A 21,071-nucleotide genomic window follows, 5' to 3' on the forward strand; every position below is an offset into this window, starting at 1 on the left:
CATGTCGACTGTGTCGACATTTCGGCCAAAAAAACAGTGAAAAAACCCATGTCGACCTTTTGACTGGCGACATAGACTCTGTCGACCTAATGGCAGTGTCGACCTAAAAACATGTCGACCTAATGAGCTGTCGACCTAATGAGCTGTCGACCTAATGACATGTCGACATAATGACATGTCGACCTAATGGTATGTCGACCTAAAACCATGTCGACCTATTGAGCTGTCGAACTAATGGTGTCGATGTAATGGCTGTCGATGTAAGTGCTGTCTAATATCCGTCCCAGACCCGACCACCCCCTCCCGCGATTCGCTGGACCTCCGCGACCACCCCCTCCCGCGAAACGCGGGACCCCCGCGACCCTCCCGCAAATCGCGGGACCCCAGCGACCCCTCCCTCCCGCGAGCCCCCTCCCGCGATTCGCAGGACCCCTGCATCCTCCCCTCCCGCGATTCGCCGGACCCCTGCGACCCCCCCCTCCCGGCGTTAAAAGGGCCCCCCGCGACCCCCCTCCCGCGATTCACGGCACCCCCATCCCTACTGTGATTTGCGACCCCCCTCCCGCAATTCGCGCCGCCCCCTCCCGCGATTCACGGAACCCCCCGTAGCGCCCCCCTCCCGCGATTTGCGGGCCCCCTCGGCACCTCTCGCGATTTGCCACTGCCCCGTAATTCACACATTCGGGGACCCCCCCTCCCGCGATTCATGCCCCCCTCACGCAATTCACGGACCCCCGCACCACCACCCTGCGCCTACCCTCCCTTGATTCACGCCCCCCTCATGCAATTCACGGCAACCCCCCACACCCCCCCTCCTGCGATTCGGAACCCCCCACGACCCCCCCTCCCGCGATTCATGCCCCCTCCCGCGATTCACGGACCCCCGCACCACCACCCTGCGCCTACCCTCCCTTGATTCACGCCCCCCTCATGCAATTCACGGCAACCCCCCACACCCCCCCTCCTGCGATTCGCAGCCCCCCCACGACCACCCCCTCCTGCGATTCATGACCCCTCCCGTGATTCACGGACCCCCGCACCACCCCCCCTTGACTCACGGCACCCCACACGCCCCTCCCGCAATTCACGGACCTCCGCAACCCCCCCTCCCGCAATTCACTAACCCCGACAACCCCCCTCCCGCAATTTGCGGACCCCCCTTCCCACGATTCAAGCCCCCCCGCGCCCCTGTCCACGATTTGCGGACCCCCGCCCCCTCCCGCTAACCGCGGATCCCCACACACCACCCCCCTCCCGCAATTTGCAGACCCCCCAGACCCCCTTCCGGCAATTCCACCCCCCAGCGGACCACCGCGGCCCCCGCTCCCGCATTTCACGTACCCCCGTGACAAAGGGGGATCCTGTACCACCACAAGCAGGTACCGCCCCTAGGTGGGAAATCCGGCCCTGGCTGCCGCACTGCAGGTTTCCCCACTGCCCTCTGCACCAGCGCCACAACTTTTATCAATGTCTTTCCCACATACCACTATTATACAGCCTCCTGCTCTCATGCACACTCACTCCCTCCCAGTGGGAGGAGACGCTCACCCACTGCCGGGAGCTGCATACTGTCCCCCACCCTCCTCCAGTTCTAGGGATGCCCATCGACCATCAATGATTTTTAAATAATCGATGGTTTATGGCCGATGTTGAATACTTTTGCCATCAATGTGGGAGGACACTGCCCTGCCTCCTGTTCTCCTGCCCCGTAACTTCCGCCAGTGGAGACCCGCTCACCCTGTGTTGCCCACATTCCCCTATCATGCTTTACCACCCAGCCTCCTGCTCTCATGCACCCTAACTCCCACCCAGTCGGAGGAGACACTGACTCCTGTATTTCTGTGCTGCCACGCTGGACCCTCACCCACTGGCAGAAGCTGCACAGTGTCCACCACCCTCTTTAGTCCCCGTATGCCCACACACCCCTATCACTACCCAGCTTCCTGCTCTCCTGAACCGTAACTTCCACCACTGGGTAATCGCTGACGCTGTGTTGCCCACATACCCCTATCATGCCTCATATCCCAGCCTCCTGCTCTCATGCACCCTAACTCCCACCCAGTAGGAGGAGACACTGACTCAGGGCCACCGTCCGGTACTCCTGTGCTGCCACGCTGGACCCTCACCACTGCCAGAAGCTGCAATACAGGGCATCTTTCATACAATTCTAACCATATTTCTCACAATACAAATGTTCACAAATTAAGGGGCGTAGCCCCTTACGCCGGTGTGAAGAGCGCCCGTAGGGCGCGATGAATCACCTAGTATATATATATATATTTATATATAGATATATATATATATATATATATCTATATATATATATCTATATATATAGATATATATATATATATATATATATATAGATATATATACATACACACATACCTGTCAGAATGCATGTTTAAAATGTAGGTTTGACTATGTTAAATGTATGCATGAATATCATTAGTCATTTTTAAATTTGAATTTCCTCCACAGATGAGCCTGCCCAAGCAGAGGAGGGTCGCCGTGGGGCCCTCCTTCGTCTACGAGGCCTGATGCGGCAAATGACGAGCCTCATTGAAAGCATAATTGATGCTGAAAATTAATTTTCATTTTTGTTAATATTGTTTCTGAATAAATCGTTATTTAAAGTTCAAAGTTGTCAGTGTTTTTTCCTAACATCTCCTATATATTTGGCTACATCTGTCACTCAAAGTGGGTGTCTGTGTCTATAACGCTCTGTTCCTGGACTTTCCTCTTAATGTGTGATTGCCTTCATCTGTGCTGAACACCTTTCTGAGAAATTAACCTGTTTAAAACAGGTGATGGCAATCATACATTAAGGGGAAGTCTAGAAACAGAGCATTGTGTCCCTCCTGGAGAGGGTCATGTTGGGAGGTATGTGACAGAGAACCAGCCCAGTGAGCCCACAGACAGTGCCAGACACCCACTGCCTTCCCATGTTGCCCAGCACTGCTACTCCACAGCCACCAGGTGAGCGCCCCCCTCCCGCGATTTGCGGCAAAACCCCCCCCCCCCGCGCGCCCCCCCCTCCCGCGATTCGCGGCAAAAACACCCGCTCCCCCGCGACCCCCCCTACCGCGATTCGCAGCAAAAACACCCCCGCGACCCCCCCTCCAGCGATTCGCTGCAAAAAGAACCCCCCCACGACCCCTCCCGCAATTCGCGGCATAACCACCACCCCGCGACCCCCCCCCTCCCGCGAATCGCGGCAAACCCTCCCCCGTGACCCCTTCCCCCGATTCGCGGAAACCCCCCCCGCGACCTCCCTCCCGCGATTCGCTGCAAAAAGAACCCCCCCCCGCGACCCCCCCTTGCACGATTGGCGGCACCCCCCCTGCGACCCCCCTCCCGCAATTCGCGGCACCCCCCCCGCAATTCGCAGCAGCCCCAGGATTAAATGGCACATGCAAAACACTGACATGGCTATGGTCGACAATGAAAAAGGTTGACATGAGTTTTTGAAGATTTATTTTTAATTTTTTTAATTTATTCATATTCATTGTCATGTGTCGACATGGACACCAATGAAGTGGCACACTTATGTCAACATTTACATGTGTTGACCTTTCTGTGTTGATTTTTTCTTGTGGCGATTCGCGTCACACCCCCTGCAACCCCCCCTCCGGCGATTCGCGGCACCCCCCTGCGACCCCCCCCTCCCGCAATTCGCGGCAACCCCCCACCGGAACCCCCATGAACCCTGCTCTCCCGCGATTCGCGGCACCCACCCCCCGCAACCCCCCCCCCTCCCGCAAATCGCGGCACCCCCCGCGATTCGCGGCAGCCCCAGGATTAAATGGCACATGCAAAACACTGGCACGGCTATGGTCGACAATAAAAAAGGTTGACATAAGTTTTTGAAGATTTATTTCATTTTTTGAATGTTTTCATATTCATTGTCATGTGTCAACATGGACACCAATGAAGTGGCACACTTATGTCAACATTTACATGTGTTGACCTTTCTGTGTTGATTTTTTCTTGTGGCGATTCGCGTCACACCCCCCCGCAACCCCCCCCCGCGATTCGCGGCACCCCCCGTGACCCCCCACCTCCCGCAATTCGCGGCAACCCCCCACCGGAACCCCTGTGAACCCCGCCCTCCCGCGATTCGCGGCACCCAACCCCGTGACCCCCCCTCCCGCAATTCGCAGCACCCCCCGTGATTCGCGGCAGCTCCAGAATTAAATTGCACATGGAAAACACTGACATGGCTATGGTCGACAATGAAAAAGGTTGACATGAGTTTTTGAATTTTTTTTTTTTCATTTTTTGAATATTTTCATATTCATTCTCATGTGTCGACATGGACACCAATAAAGTGCCACACTTATGTCAACATTTACATGTGTTGACCTTTCTGTGTTGATTTTTTCTTGTGGCGATTCGCGTCACACCCCCCGCAACCCCCCCCCCCCCGCGATTCGCGGCACCCCCCGTGACCCCCCACCTCCCGCAATTCGCGGCAACCCCCCACCGGAACCCCTGTGAACCCCGCCCTCCCGCGATTCGCGGCACCCCCCCCCCCACAACCCCCACTCCCGCGATTCACGGCACACACACACACACCTCCCCCGCGATTCTCGGCACCCCACCCCGTGACCCCCCCTCCCGTGATTCACGGCACACCCCCGCGACCCCCCCTCCCATGATTCGCCGCAACCCCCGCCCCGTAACCCCCCCTCCCGCGATTCGCGGCACCCATGCGACCCCCCCTCCCGCAATTCGCGGCAGCTCCAGAATTAAATTGCACATGGAAAACACTGACATGGCTATGGTCGACAATGAAAAAGGTTGACATGAGTTTTTGAAGTTTTTTTTTTTCATTTTTTGAATGTTTTCATATTCATTCTCATGTGTCGACATGGACACCAATGAAGTGCCACACCTTATGTCAACATTTACATGTGTTGACCTTTCTGTGTTGATTTTTTCTTGTGGCGATTCGCGTCACACCCCCCCCCACCCCCCCCGCAACCCCCACTCCCGCGATTCACGGCACACACACACCCCCCCGCGATTCTCGGCACCCCACCCCGTGACCCCCCCCTCCCGTGATTCACGGCACACCCCCCGCGACCCCCCCTACCATGATTCGCCGCAACCCCCGCCCCCGTAACCCCCCTCCCGCGATTTGCAGCAATCCACCCCGCGACCCCCCTCCCACGATTCTCTGCAATCCCTCCCCTCCCGCGATTCGCAGCATCCACCCCCCCACAACCCCCCCTCCTGTAATTCGCGGCACCCCCCCTCCTGCAATTCGCGGCACCCTCCGCGACCCCCCCCTCCCGCGATTCGCGGACACCTAAGTTGCAATACAGGGCATCTTTCATACAATTCTAACCATATTTCTCATATACAAACGTTCACAAATTAAGGGGGCACAGCCCCTTACGACGGTGTGAAGAGCGCCCGTAGGGCGCGATGAATCACCTAGTGCTAAAGTATATGTGTAAGTTGTTTAAAATGTTTAAAATAAGCAAAATGTACATAGTGTATATAGATGTATGATAGGGTCACATGCTGTAAGGGTTAATGTGTGTCATGAATGAAGTAGGAATGTGGGTTAGTATAGATGAGCATTTAATTGATTGAAATTGATAACAATCCCTTTTTCAGGAGGTTGCCTAATAGCCTAAGTGGGTCATGTGATCGCTGTGTGTACTCAGTACAAAAGTGTTGGATTGTGCGTAAATACTCCGCATCGGGGCGTACGGACAGCTTCCCGTACGTTCTGACGCGGTAAGACCGTGCTTGTGCGGGAAGACCGTGCAAGAATCTGTACGTTTCCACCGCACACGCACGGTTTGTATGTCGCCCGTACACACGCCCTGTTCTTAAAGAGTGAGTCCCGTCCGAATGCGGAGGACACGTGGGCGTTTCTACGGACGATGCCCGCACGCCGCCGCACAGCGTGGCGTGCGGACCGCACCGTAAGAATTCGGGAATATCCGCACCGATCAGAATAAGGGCCCTCGTCGGCACCCGAAGAAAAATAAAATGCAAGTTATACAGTGCCCGGAAGGGTGGAGGCTATGAGAGCACAATTATGTCTGTATCGCCCAGTACACATTGTGGTGTCGGTGGAGCCGCTGCTGAGCGATGTGCCTATATCGCTGCACACCTGCGATGTGTGCTGAGTGATCCGTGCAGACCAGAGTTTTGCCTATGCTAATAGGCAAAACGCCGCAATTCTGCGAGGAAAGACAGAAAAGTGCTTTCATGTATTTCCCTGCGGGCGATGGTGTGAAATATGCCCCTTTGGAGCTTCACACAATGGCCCTTATTCGGGTTCACTCGCAAGAGAGAATTAAATTTGTGTGGGGTTTTACTTCAAAGTGAGATCTATATTGCAATGTAAAAATGAAGCAGTCAGTATTTTCCCTGCACAGAAATTACTCTCCCAAATCTAAATCTCTTTCTGCACATGTTACATCTGCGCCCCTGCAGTTCACATGGTTTTGTCCATTTGAGAAGGAATTTGCCTTTGCGAGTGAACCAGAATAAGAGCTAGCTGGCCCTGCTATATTAAATGTATCAGATTCTACTAAGGCAATAATAACAGTTGATTCAAGCAGACTCCCACTTCCTACAAAAGTGAGTTGTTATTGGTGGTCCTTATGGCGCCCACACATGGTGAGATGTGTGCTAGGTGCGATATGAGACATAGCATTTTCGCTATATGCTTTGGACTGTACAATGTGTTGCTATTGGAACTACACCTGATTTTTGACTACTGTACAATAGTCAATTACTGGGTGAATGCGATCTAGTTAAAAAATTCCAGTCTGCACATACTTTTTAGCCTTTCCATATGGACTATGCGGGGGCGTGCTTTTTATAATCGTACCATGTGTGGGTCCCTTTAGTGAAATGCAGATAAAGAGCAATTGCTGGAAAAGAGGACCAGGATCAAGGTAAGTTGGACAGGACAGGATGGGGCAGGTGCAAGATGGGCATGGATGGACAAGGTTCTGCGCTGTGGGTGTGGCTGGTCCATCCATATATGTGTGTGTGTGTGTGTGTAACATATATACAGTATGTATATTTATTTGTGTTATTTTGTTTAGAGACGAACAGGACTTCATACAAATGGCTCTGGGCATCATGTGAATCTGCACCTTGCCTGGACAGAACTTATTTTAATGTCTCAATGTAAAGGAAAATTTCAAGAAGGTAGATTAATATTATTAGTATCCTTCTAGGTTGGAAGCATCTGTATGTACAATGGACGTGTACTGTCAAGTACAGTATGTGTGAATATATGCTAATGTCTGTGATTTGTATAGAGACACCCAACAGAACAATCGCAGCTGCTCACAGCAGAGAAGTAGATCCAGAAAATATCGACCGCCGTAACTGAAACACTAGAGATATGTTTCCTGTGCACAGGCAGGGTGGGCTCTACCATTAGGCAGGTTTAGGCATCTGCCTAGGGCGCCAGGATCTTGGCTGGAGGCACAACCAAGTCTGCCTATCAAAATATCAAGGATGTCTATAAGGATCCTTGTTGTAATTAATGCAGGTGGCTGCTGTGGAACCTCTTAGACCTCACCTCCATACTTACCCCTGAGGCATACTTCCCTACATTGCTGCCTCCTCCTCCTCCTCCTTGTAACCTGTTGTGGGTACAAAAGGGAGGCCTCCATGAAGTGGGGACTTGCCCACCTTCCCAGGGGTGGGCTGGGAAGACCACCCAAATTTTGGAAGCTGGCATTTAGGGGTGGAAACATGGCATTTTATTGGGTGTGTCTGTGAAAACGCCAGTGTGCCAAGGCATTATTTGGGTGAGTCTCTGATGTCAGCGATGACCTCTTCCAGCCTAATTCTTGAGCAAATTACTGGAAGCCCTAGATTGGCGCTGATGGAAAAAACTGTTTGCTAATCCGTTTTTTTTTTTTGCGACTGGACCCGCTAATGGATCACCCGTTTACGGTGCACTTGTAATTTTGCATGGGACGTCTTTTCTTTCTGTCTGGGTGGTAGCTTTATGCTTCCACTGTGAATTCTATGACTATTGATCCATGCTGAATTAGGCCCTAAGTGGAATAAATTACCATGGCTCTCTGATTAGCCCCAATAGCCGACCTGAGGCACGTGAAGCATAATTCCTGATAAGCAGCCCTCAGAGCCTCAATAACACATGGGCCCGTACAGGGCCGGTGCTAGGGTGTTCGGCGCCCCCCTGCAAACTATAAATTTGCGCCCTCCCATACTTGCACAGGCACAGTAGGAAGCAGGCGAACAGGGCGGGAGAACCGGCAGCAGAGAGCAGAGAGCTTGTGCTCCACCAGCTCCGCCCTAGCTACACCTCTGATACCTCCCCCCCGCGCAGCCATTTTCTCCTCACAACCAAAGGAGGGGATGTGTTACGAATCCAGCAGGGGAAATCATTTGATGGTTGCTGACCATCTAATAATTTCTCCTGCCTTCGCAAATATAAGTCAGTGGAGCCTGACCTATATTTGAGAACACCAGGACAAAGACAGGGCAGGCGGCTGACGTCATGTGACTTCATTCCGCCTGCATTCCCATGAAATATTTTTCTATTTTCTGACAGCATCATATATATATATATATATATATATATATATATATATATTTTTTTTTTATGTATGTGTTATATGTTGTATGTCATGTATTGTCTATGAATTATATGAAGTGCACATCGAATATTATGAAATATATATATATATATATATATATATAATTTTTTTTTATTAAAATAATTTACTTCATATAAATTGTTGTAATCATTGGACTGGGTATAGCTGCGCCTCTTAAATGTAGCGATTTATTATCGCTATCACTCCTGAGTGCAGCTTGTTACAGAGGCTCACAAAACCTCTGATAAGGGGCTGCAGCTATTACCCGGAATAGTGAAAGGGTCGCCACCAATTTTAGAACTAGCGCTACTGTGTGACTGTAGTGTCACCCCTTTCTTCCTTTTTGTAACTAGACAAAGACTCTGAGCCCATGAATTGTCGCCCACCCTGCTTACCCTGGCTCCTGTGTTTATTTTATTTTTAAATGGTGGGTGTCATGGTTCCAGCGGGAGATAGCAGGCCGAAGGGGAGCGCTGCAGCGTTTAAACCCACTTACCGGGTCCTGCCGGCTCTGCCCATCCCTCCTGTGCCCCCCATCACACAAATCTCCCCTGTGCCCCCTCCTACATCCCTCCTGTGCCCCCATCATACATCCCTTCTGTGCCCCATCACACACATCCTTCCTATGCCCCATCACACACATACCTACTGTACCAACTTATCACAAATAATCCTCTAGTGCCCCCATCACACGTCCCTTCTGTGCCCCATCACACACATCCTTCCTATGCCCCATCACACACATACTTACTGTACCACCTTATCACAAATAATCCTCCTGTGCCCCCATCACACGTCCATTCTGTGCCCCATCACACACATCCTTCCTATGCCCCATCACACACATACCTACTGTACCACCTTATCACAAATAATCCTCTAGTGCCCCCATCACACGTCCCTTCTGTGCCCCATCACACACATCCTTCCTATGCCCCATCACACACATACCTACTGTACCACCTTATCACAGATAATCCTCCTGTGCCCCATCACACATCCCTCCTGTGCCCCATCACACACATCCTTCCTATGCCCCATCACACACATACCTACTGTACCACCTTATCACAAATAATCCTCTAGTGCCCCCATCACACGTCCCTTCTGTGCCCCATCACACACATCCTTCCTATGCCCCATCACACACATACTTACTGTACCACCTTATCACAAATAAACCTCCTGTGCCCCCATCACACGTCCCTTCTGTGCCCCATCACACACATCCATCCTATGCCCCATCACACACATACCTACTGTACCACCTTATCACAAATAATCCTCTAGTGCCCCATCACACGTCCCTTCTGTGCCCCATCACACACATCCTTCCTATGCCCCATCACACACATACCTACTGTACCACCTTATCACAGATAATCCTCCTGTGCCCCCATCACACATCCCTCCTGTGCCCATCACACACATCCTTCCTATGCCCCATCACACACACATACCTACTGTACCACCTTATCACAGATAATCCTCTAGTGCCCCATCACACGTCCCTTCTGTGCCCCATCACACACATCCTTCCTATGCCCCATCACACACATACCTACTGTACCACCTTATCACAGATAATCCTCCTGTGCCCCCATCACACATCCCTCCTGTGCCCCATCACACACATCCTTCCTATGCCCCATCACACACACATACCTACTGTACCACCTTATCACAGATAATCCTCTAGTGCCCCCATCACACATTCCTCCTGTGCCCCCCCCCCCCCCCAATCACTCCCATACCTCCTGTGTCTGTAGCCCCAACAAAACACAACCTGGTGTACTAGTACCTCACCTGACACAGGAGGACAGAAAGAAATGGAGTGACAGAGCCTCCAGATGTCGATAGGGCCACCCCCCTGCCCCTCCAGATGTACATCAGCTAGCGTCCCTGCAGAAGTTCTCTATCACTCCTCCTGTGCTTAACTCAACACTCAACTAATTCAGTCTGTGGCAGACTAGATAATCAATCTAAAAGCCTCTCGGCAATGCAAGCTGTGTTATGCTGTAGGATTTTAGATTGATTACACAGCCTGACACAGATACGTTGAGAGGACTCAGGACGGAGAGGCACTGCACTGGCAGTGCTCAGGGTTGTAGAAGAAGACAGAGCAGGCGCTGCCCGCTCTTCATGCTGCAGATGCCGCTGCCTGTCATAGTCAGACAGGCGCAGGCTGTGGCAGCCGACAGCAGCAGCAGTCCAGCATTGTAGCAGAGCAGGGAGAGCGGAGCGCCTATCCAGCACTGCGCCTCCCTGCTTTGCAGGACTTGCTGAGTGGGTAGCGCCGGCCCTGGGCCCGTATACTTCTCCCAAATCTGTTGTTGCCCGAAAATGGGACATTTTTCTCTCCCCAAAAAAGTGCTTTAAATGTATAGCCTGATAATGGCCATTTGCAACAATAAGCCTGTGTTTTGCAGGAGAAAATATCAGCATGAGAAATAGGAACACGCCGATAGACTATAATTTAGAAAAAATGAAATTAGCAAAACTGTTTGACTCTCAATGTCAGGCACAAAGGCAAACGCAAATGTGCAACTAAGGGAACAATATCGGGAACCTAAGTGCTGTTATACAAAATTAGAATATTATACTATGTAAAACACAAAAAAGTCAGGAAAAATAATGTTAATACTGTTTGAATAATTGGTTGAAGTGTATAAGAAACGGAATGCACTCACATGTAGATAAAGAACTAAAAGCCTGCAGAGGTTTCATAAAAGTACAACCTATTTTCTCTGTCCCAGGGAAACTTTCAAACATCCAAATATCCTCAGGGATGGCATATAACATAGAACACCCAATGGAGCAAACCCATAGGAAAAAGTGTCAAGTGCACTCATGTGTAAAACATTTAATGTGCCCGAAACTGCTTCTTTAAAGTTTCAGGCTGGTACAATAAAATGCAGGATATTATTCAAAGAAAAGAGACCATAAAAGCAGTACACACACTTGTTTTTTGGGTACTCTTTACCTAGCACGGCGCCCCCGATTTTGATCGTGGGCATCGCAGGTAAAAAAATCGCGGGCATCGCGGGCATTGAATGCACTAAAAATCGGGTGCGACGCGACCGACGCGATGCCCGCGATTTCCCATAGGGAACAATGTTAAATGTCTCAATTGACCCGATTTTCCTGTTCAATGCCTCAATTGACCCGATTTTTCCATAGGAAACAATGTTAAATGGCCCACAGAGGCCAAATAGCCACCCTGAAGTGTGAAATGGCCCCCACAATTGTTAACGCCACCCCACGATCAACGTCAACCCGAAGCGTGGCGAGCGGAGCGAGCCCGCGAGGGACGGCGGTACGCGTCCTACGACCTTTTCATACCCCCACTATCCACGTCGGTGTGGAGTTGAGAATAGAATAGTGTGGCGAGTGCAGCGAGCCCCGCGAGGGGATGCGGATACCTTCACAGGTAAACGCGTCCCTTTGCGGGCTTCACAGGTATCCGCGTCCGCTCGCCACGCTTCGGGCTCGGTGGCTCGCTGCGCTCGCCACACTATTCTATTCTCAACTCCACGCCGACGTGGATAGTGGGGGTATGAAAAGGTCGTAGGACGCGTACTGCCGCCCCTCGCGGGCTCGCTGCGCTCGCCACGCTTCGGGTTCACGTTGATCGTGGTGTGGCGTTAACAATTGTGGGGGCCATTTTACACTTCAGGGTGCCTATTTGGCCTCTGTGGGCCATTTAACATTGTTTCCTATGGAAAAATCGGGTCAATTGAGGCATTGAACATTGTTCCCTATGGGAAATCGCGGGCATCGCGTCGGTCGCGTCGCACCCGATTTTTTAGTGCATTCAATGCCCGCGATGGCCGCGATGGGCGCCGTGCTAAGTAAAGAGTACCGTTTTTTGTTATTCTTCTATCTGTCTAGTCTTTGTGTAAGTACGTGGAGCCTTTTTTTTAACATTACTGCATAAAGGATAATGCATATTCAGTACCTTCTTTGCACAATGTCCAGTATTTTATGGTACCAACCTGAACCTTTAAAGAAACCACTACAGGTCCATTCATTTTGCTACATTTTAGTGCGTTTCATACTTTTCTCTCACCTATGGGTTTGCGGTAAATCACACCATTGGTTGTTCTTTATGTTCTATGTTCTCATTGAGGATATCTGAAAATGTGAAAGTTTCCATTGGAGGGCACATCTCTTCTATCCTGAGGAGAAATTGACCTTTAAAGAAATCACTGCTGGTTTTTAGTTCTTTATCTACAAGTGAGTCATAGTTACCTACTCTCTCGGAATTTGTGGTAGACTCACGGTTTTTCGGGTAGTCCCCCGCAACACCAGAAGAGTGAGTACACCTCCCGCATTCCACCCACGTCCGAGGGAAGCTTGCTTGTTATGCAGATAAAGACAGGAATCACGGAGGGGGCACGGCTACAAAAATGCTAATCTCCATTATTTTGACATGGACACATCCTATTGCCCCCGAGGCTGCTTCACCTCTCCGGAATACTCCCGCAGAGATGTATTCACATGCAGCCAAGTATGATGAGTGTGCATTGTTTTTTCTTCTTCTACACTTTGATCAAGCACTATTGCACTATTTTTTTCTTGTGCATATTAAGTGGGAGCTCACACACTTACAATGACATCATTCCAGAATTTATCATTAATAAATTACTTGCAGTAAAAAAAGATAGATATACACTCCAGCGCTATCTCCAAATATACCAGTCAAATAAACACAGCATATGATTTCTCAGAATATTAGGAGCCTCAGTTCTTCTATAGACACCCCTTAGAGACCTTACTGACCTTAAGTCAGGTCCCTATATTCACATAAAGGTATCTTTTTCTTTATGTTGCACCTCTAGTTCACGTCTCCCCTATATTCGGATATTCCCTGATCAGACGTCCCAATGTCTACTGACCTTAAAATAAGGCCCTATTTTCACATCAAGGTATCTTTACTCTGTAGTCACTCTTCTATATTCCCTTGATTCATACGTCTGTGCATCATATACACCCGGATCGACACTCACCTCTATATGAGGCCCTATGTTCACTGCAAGGTTTCTTTTAAGTGACGTCCGTATATGTTATCCTCCACGAAAAAGAATCTCCAAACATGGGATACTCAGCACAAGAAATTTATTCCATCCAACATGCAAAAAACATATAGTAAAAATCCAACGATTAAAAAGTATCCGCACAGAGATGAAATGAGACCACAATTACCCTCTCCCTATATCCGGATAAGGGAAGAGAGTACTACTAGATGTAAAAAAAGTATAGGGTCTCACCATCAGCTGTGCCTTCCTCCTCTCACCAACGCGTTTCAGGCTATTTGATACAGCCCTTTTTCAAGGTGTGAGTTAGTTCCTGTGTGGGAGGGTATTTATACCCATTCTCCACTACAGATTTTATAAAACCAGATCTGGATTAATTTAAAATCCATTACAAAAAAACACATAAACAATTCTTAAAAATACATGAAATACATACCCTACGGCTACCTACTACATAGACTCATCCTCCCTATTGCTACAATGCCCGTTAACATAATCAAATGTATACAAAGTGCAACGTGCTTATGTGGTGATAAATTGTGCAAAAAGTCCAGTATTTCCGTCTTTTCCATAGTACCCGGTCTAGACGGCTAAGTACCATCTATTTTCCGGTGTGTATATTCCGCCGGAAGTGCGTATTTGCACTTCCGGTCCGCCGATCTTTAACGTCCTCTATGGTACGCAATCCTCGGTAGTTATGTTCCTCCCTGGTTTGCGTCCTATACCGGAAGTACGTATATGTTCTTCCGTCATATCCTCTTTCTGGAACGCAACTCAGAATTTTTCTCCGCTTGTGTTTCCTTTTCTTATGTGAGGAACATAAGAAAAGGGCTAGAGACCCATAATGTTTCCACACACTTTAAAAATACACATAATAAAGACCCCAGCCATATTTTGTCCTTCTGTGGCATTAACATCATAAAAGACAATTGGAGAGTAAATGACAAAGAGGCTGTCACGGATGGAAATGAAAAAGATTTATGCACACAAAACCATTGAGCCATTGGGCCTGAATGTGGGTTTCGAATTGAAATGTTTTTTATGATAACAAATGTTCTCTTATATAAACAACATACGTTTTTTTTTAATATAGGTAGTTATTATTCTATATACTAACCCCCTTTCATATATGTTGTTTTGTCTGTATATCTGGAGCGACATTTAGACTCCAATATGGCGCCCGCAAGAAAGAATACATACAAAGCATTCCATTTGGATATGGAAACCAATGGAACGAATCACAACAAAAATGGCCGCTAATAATAAGGAAACACAAGCGGAGAAAAATTCTGAGTTGCGTTCCAGAAAGAGGATATGACGGAAGAACATATACGTACTTCCGGTATAGGACGCAAACCAGGGAGGAACATAACTACCGAGGATTGCGTACCATAGAGGACGTTAAAGATCGGCGGACCGGAAGTGCAAATACGCACTTCCGGCGGAATATACACACCGGAAAATAGATGGTACTTAGCCGTCTAGACCGGCACAATTTATCACCACATAAGCACGTTGCACTTTGTATACATTTGATTATGTTAACGGGCATTGTAGCAATAGGGAGGATGAGTCTATGTATTAGATAGCCGTAGGGTATGTATTTCATGTATTTTTAAGAATTGTTTATGTGTTTTTTTGTAATGGATTTTAAATTAATCCAGATCTGGTTTTATAAAATCTGTAGTGGAGAATGGGTATAAATACCCTCCCACACAGGAACTAACTCACACCTTGAAAAAGGGCTGTATCAAATAGCCTGAAACGCATTGGTGAGAGGAGGAAAGCACAGCTGATGGTGAGACCCTATACTTTTTTTACATCTAGTAGTACTCTCTTCCCTTATCCGGATATAGGGAGAGGGTAATTGTGGTCTCATTTCATCTCTGTGCGGATACTTTTTAATCGTTGGATTTTTACTATATGTTTTTTGCATGTTGGATGGAATAAATTTCTTGTGCTGAGTATCCCATGTTTGGAGATTCTTTTTCGTGGAGGATAACATATACGGACGTCACTTAAAAGAAACCTTGCAGTGAACATAGGGCCTCATATAGAGGTGAGTGTCGATCCGGGTGTATATGATGCACAGACGTATGAATCAATGGAATATAGAAGAGTGACTACAGAGTAAAGATACCTTGATGTGAAAATAGGGCCTTATTTTAAGGTCAGTAGACATTGGGACATCTGATCAGGGAATATCCGAATATAGGGGAGACGTGAACTAGAGGTGCAACATAAAGAAAAAGATACCTTTATGTGAATATAGGGACCTGACTTAAGGTCAGTAAGGTCTCTAAGGGGTGTCTATAGAAGAACTGAGGCTCCTAATATTCTGAGAAATCATATGCTGTGTTTATTTGACTGGTATATTTGGAGATAGCGCTGGAGTGTATATATCTTTTTTTACTGCATGTTCTTTGGAAAACTGGTGTTCCACAGATATACATATAGCTGCAATCTTTGGCGCAACCACCTACCTGTAACCATTTGTTTACAATTAATAAATTACTGTTACTCTTGTACGACACCACTTTGGTTCACTATAATATTCTCCTTTATTTGTTTCCTGGGGGGCGGGGGGGTCCTCCATTACAGACTCAGGTGCAGCCAGCAGAGCACGATACTGTATATGACTTGTTTTTATTTTACAACTGCGCACATAGAGGACATGACAATACAGCTTTAGTGCTCCATTACACCGACCAATTATAAATAATAATAACTGCTGCTAAACAAACCATTTTTGTTTCAGAGGCTCTGGACTTGCTACTTATATCAGTGGATCAAGCTGAACTCAATCAGGAGCACATTCCTCTGCTGTTCTATATTGCTGAGTCAGTTCTTTATCAAATTTGTTACGATGCTGCCCATAAGCCTAACCTGTCCACCAGTGAAGTTAAACTTTCAAAGGTAATGGTTTATTTTATTTTAAAGGACATGTAGCCTCTAATGATGAAATTCTATTAAATGCATTGGATTTAAGTCGCTATTGTTTGAACTTAGGGGTGGTCTCCAAGATCCCAACTTGGAGGGTCCCCATAGGTGTGTGCACATTGAGTGTTAGGGGTGCACAGGCACCTCCTAATGCTGTGCCCACCTTTAAAATCACCTCCTTCTTTACAAAAGTTTATTGCTTTTTAGAACTGTACTCCATTGTAAGAAGCGCCCGTCAATCAATTATGTGTGTTTTGCATTATCAATTATACTAGACCATTGTCATATCACTACATACACGCGTCATCCATATATGTTTTTTACTTTATTTGCATGTCTTGTTACACAGTAATTAGAAGATTAAAACTGAAATAGGCATGAGATTATGGTGTGGCTGCGAGTTTATATTGTAGCGAGCGCCAATAGATGATGGTCGACACACCTGATTGGTGGTGTTTGTTTCAATGGGCGGTATTAGACATGCCCAATAGGTGGTGCTAGACACAACCCTTTGACGGTGCACCCCCTAATACAATATGACCCGCACACCTGTGAGGGTCCCTATACAACCAGTGTGCATCTGGATTTTTGGTGATGGAGGCACTCACCAACTATATACTATGTGTATATGTATATATCTCATAGCACATTTCAGCATAAGGTGCACTTAATCCCTATACCCAGCAGCTGATGCAGAGTGACTCATGATTGCCGGCTTCAGTATCCCCTTCCTGGTAAGCCCACAGTGGGCTGTGGTATACTGAGAAATGGGAGCATGGATGAGAGTTGCCCTCTTTCTCTGGAACAGTAAGACTTTACTTGTATTATATTGTTACAAGTTAGTAAGTGCTTGATATTATTCATTGGCTATGCATCAAATGAAATTATTTATTCTCACTAAGGGTCTAATATTGACTCGCACACATGCGTATATTTGCACATATGCGTATATTTGCACAAATGGTAGATATTTTTTCAACTTTGCAAGCATCTAAGTCATTAAAAAGTGCACAGGGAATACTGTATGTCCTGCGGTGTGTATGCACAGTAACATTTGGGATTCATGAACTTAGAAATGTTTTGGAAATATGTGGGACACTGATGGGCGTGTTATGGCGGAGTTGGGTAATGTCTAAAGACTAAGTGGGCACATTCAGATGAATTCATGTGCACAGGTGAAGGCTTTTACTGTACAAAGTGATGGACACGACTACAACAAAGGATGGTAAAGCAGCGTGTGACTCTGAATCAGCACCTTAGATTTTGCTAATTCCATAAAGTATAACAGGGAAAAAAAATCTTTATTTCATGATCCTCTAGGTTAAATGAGTGGCATTAGTCCCGTCCAATTCCTAAGCAAAATAATGAAGTGTTTTTAGTGTGTGTGTGCTGTCCCTTAGTCTTCCAATGAATGATACTAGTTATTTTCTTGTTGCTAACTCTGTTTTATATTCTGCATTACTCATAATACATTGTACAAAGAGTATCTGATACCTTGTATAATAATCCTGGAAAACACTAGGCAATATTAATGCTATCTAATAAATGCTACAATCCAATGGAGCAATAATTGGATTGGTGTGTGTCTATACACACTGAGAAATTTCTTGCTCAGTCTCTACTTTCTCTTGATCTCTACAATGGGATTGGAAAGTCTGGAACAATATAACGTGTGTATCACTTGCTATTTCTTCCGCCCAATCTAACCACTGCAGGTACGTATGAAACAATTTATTGGCTTCAAAAGCTCTTTCCCCCCCTGCATAAACACTTTCCAATTTTTGGTCCAATCACCCAGTTATCTGTGGATTGGCCTGATAATTGCATTGTTTGTACCTGCTTAAAGCTCAGATATGGTTAGATATTTTTGCCTGTGCCATTTTTCATTTGTTTTTTTCAGATATGTCTTCTCTGTTAATGAATTATTGGATATTCTAGGGTTAATTTGTTGGGAGCCAATTAGCCTACCATTATATTTTTGGATTGTGGGAGGAAACCGGAGTACCCGGAGGAAACCCACGCAAGTACAAGGAGAATATACAAACTCCGCACAGTTAGAGCCTCAGCGCTGTGAGGCAGTAATGCTAACCATTACACCATCCGTACTGCCCATTTATATGACAACCAGTATTTGTGCCAGATGTGGGTTCTTATTTGGGTAGCATAGGACCCATATATACTCACTATTGCACGCTTTATCTTGTGGGCTAAAATATATATGTAAGTCCCCATGTGTGTGTGATCTTATATTACCCCACTCAAGTCTTGAATGTATGTTATCGTTCTGAAGTTTTGATTATGTTGGGTCTTCCCCAGTTATAGCTTTCTTTTCCTAATTTGTGCCAACGGGATCTTAACCCTTTGAGTGCCAACATCTCTGTGAGAAATGCGCAAAATATCTGCTAAAAAATGCCAGTATCGCTCTCATTTGTTATAGAGATTCAAATAAAAAATGTTGTTCAATAAAAGATTATATTTCATATATAAGGTAACTATTACAGGTCATTATGATGAATAAAAATGTTTGCTTGGCAATGTTCACCCCTATTTTGCCAAATTCACTTGGCACCCAAAGGGTTAATCGGCATTCTATCAAGTAGAACACAGTATCAAGTAGAACACTGCAGGACATTTACACCATACAGTATCAAAGAATCCCCCAAAAGTCATACTTGGTGCTACCTTCCATAGGATGCCTTTTTGGGAGGTTTGGCCAAATTTTATAGTATCCTTCACATTATCAATTTGCATAATGTAGCAAAAACTGAAAATATAGATTTTACAAACCCCCTTCCCCCATACTGTTAGTCGCTACTTGTGACATTATGACAGTCAAACAAGCAGTGCTTACCAGATAACAAGAATTGTATACATCTAATGTTTTTTATACAACAGTAAACAGTTAAAAAAAATCTATAATCAATATGCACAGCAATTGCTCTGATGAGCCGCTAAATGAGTAATTGGAACTCAGCACATTCGGCGCATCTACTAACACTACAGTATAATGAGATCTATTGTGGCCTTCAAGTAGGTTTTCTGAAGTTTATTGTCAAAATACAGTACATAGTTGTTGAATTTCTTTCATGTTTTAGGAGTAAACACATTTGGCCATGCCCTATAAATATTAACCCACCAATTAGGTATTGAATAGACTGTGGATTTATCCTCTAATAAGAACTTACAAAGCAGTTTGGCTCCTGGTGGATCCAGACTTTTAAAAAAAAGTAAGGTTGGGGGTTGTGTTCCCTGGAAGCGTCTGTATTTCCTTCATGGAAACGAGGTTGTAGGAAATGAGATATTCAAAAGCCAGAACTCATTAACTCCTTAATGATATATTAATACAGTATGTAGGAAATATCACTATTCGCAAGGATAAACTGCATTATTCTCTGCTTGTGTCTACAGCTTGGATTTGTGACATTTTTAAGGCTTTACGCTTTTCATCTCCTAAGACAACTGCAGCATTTTGAAGAACAAAAAAGGAACATTTCCACGTATTTAAAAGGTCTGTTTGCTAAAATTCCTTGTTTAATGATCAAATGTAAATGGACATTACTAGCCGCCTCCACCTGACACGGAGGGAAGGTTACCTAGAAAAGAATGATGTACGAAGGCAAACATTTTTTTTACTATTTTCTATATCTGAAGATAAAATGGCATTTGCAGCTACTGTGGGCTTGCTTTACACATACTGTAATAGTGCATGAATCATTTCTAGATACAACCCAGGTCCGCCCATCACTTTTCCTGAGCATTTCTGATACTGCCTCTCTCAGTCACAACAGCGCCTCTTTGTGTGCACTCTGTGTAACGCATGAGCTGTATCAGCATTTAGAAATAACCGTTTCTGTGCAGTTGCAAAAAAAAAACCACACAGCTACATGAACATTGGCATCTACAGTATGAGCATTTCAGCTGATAAATAATGCCAACATCTTGTACCTGTGTTGACATTTTTATTTTAGGCTCTGCGTCCATATTTGAATGGAATTGGCCATAGTTCAGCAAAATAGAAGTATTTGTTTTGGAAGCAATAATGAAAATGTATTGTTTTGTTAACATTTTCTCCTTGATTTCCATAGGAAGTCTTAGGTTGTCTTTTAACCAAAAATATAAATTTTCCTCCTATTGCAGCTTTGTCAGAATGTGAAACAACATATCAGCCATTCCCAAGTGTCCTGTCATCAGTGCACGTTATGATGAAAGTTGGAGCAATCATATGTAATGTAGAGTATTACCTGGAAACTGAGACATTTTTACAGGTGAGATTTCATAGGTTGTTAGAAGCTTGCGTGAAGCCGTAACTAAGAGTTAGCTGTTATCTGATTCAGCAGTAACAGAACAAGCGGCGTCTTCCTTTATATGAGAGACCCGTATTCACTCAACAGTGTCTTGTATGCAAATACAGGAGGTTTATTTTCACTGGCATTTATATGCAACAATAGATGTGCTCTGTACTCTATATAACATTTGACTC

General features: G+C 46.3%; 1 protein-coding gene across 3 annotated transcripts in view; it reads left to right on the forward strand.

Annotated features, from left to right (window-relative positions):
• Positions 1–21,071, forward strand: part of TMEM232 (transmembrane protein 232) — a 199,217-nt gene that overhangs the window by 29,463 nt on the left and 148,683 nt on the right. For 2 of the 3 annotated variants that reach the window (XM_083151677.1, XM_083151676.1), the window contains 4 exons: positions 7,080–7,185; positions 16,410–16,567; positions 20,000–20,099; positions 20,729–20,856. In XM_083151677.1, the coding sequence (XP_083007803.1) occupies positions 7,080–7,185; positions 16,410–16,567; positions 20,000–20,099; positions 20,729–20,856 (492 nt within the window). The remainder of the gene's footprint in view (positions 1–7,079; positions 7,186–16,409; positions 16,568–19,999; positions 20,100–20,728; positions 20,857–21,071) is intronic. The other variant, XM_083151679.1, reaches the window with a different exon arrangement.

The sequence above is a fragment of the Crinia signifera genome, chromosome 1 (assembly GCF_055691185.1).
Source record: "Crinia signifera chromosome 1, ASM5569118v1, whole genome shotgun sequence".
In the NCBI taxonomy this organism is placed as follows: Eukaryota; Metazoa; Chordata; class Amphibia; order Anura; family Myobatrachidae; genus Crinia; species Crinia signifera.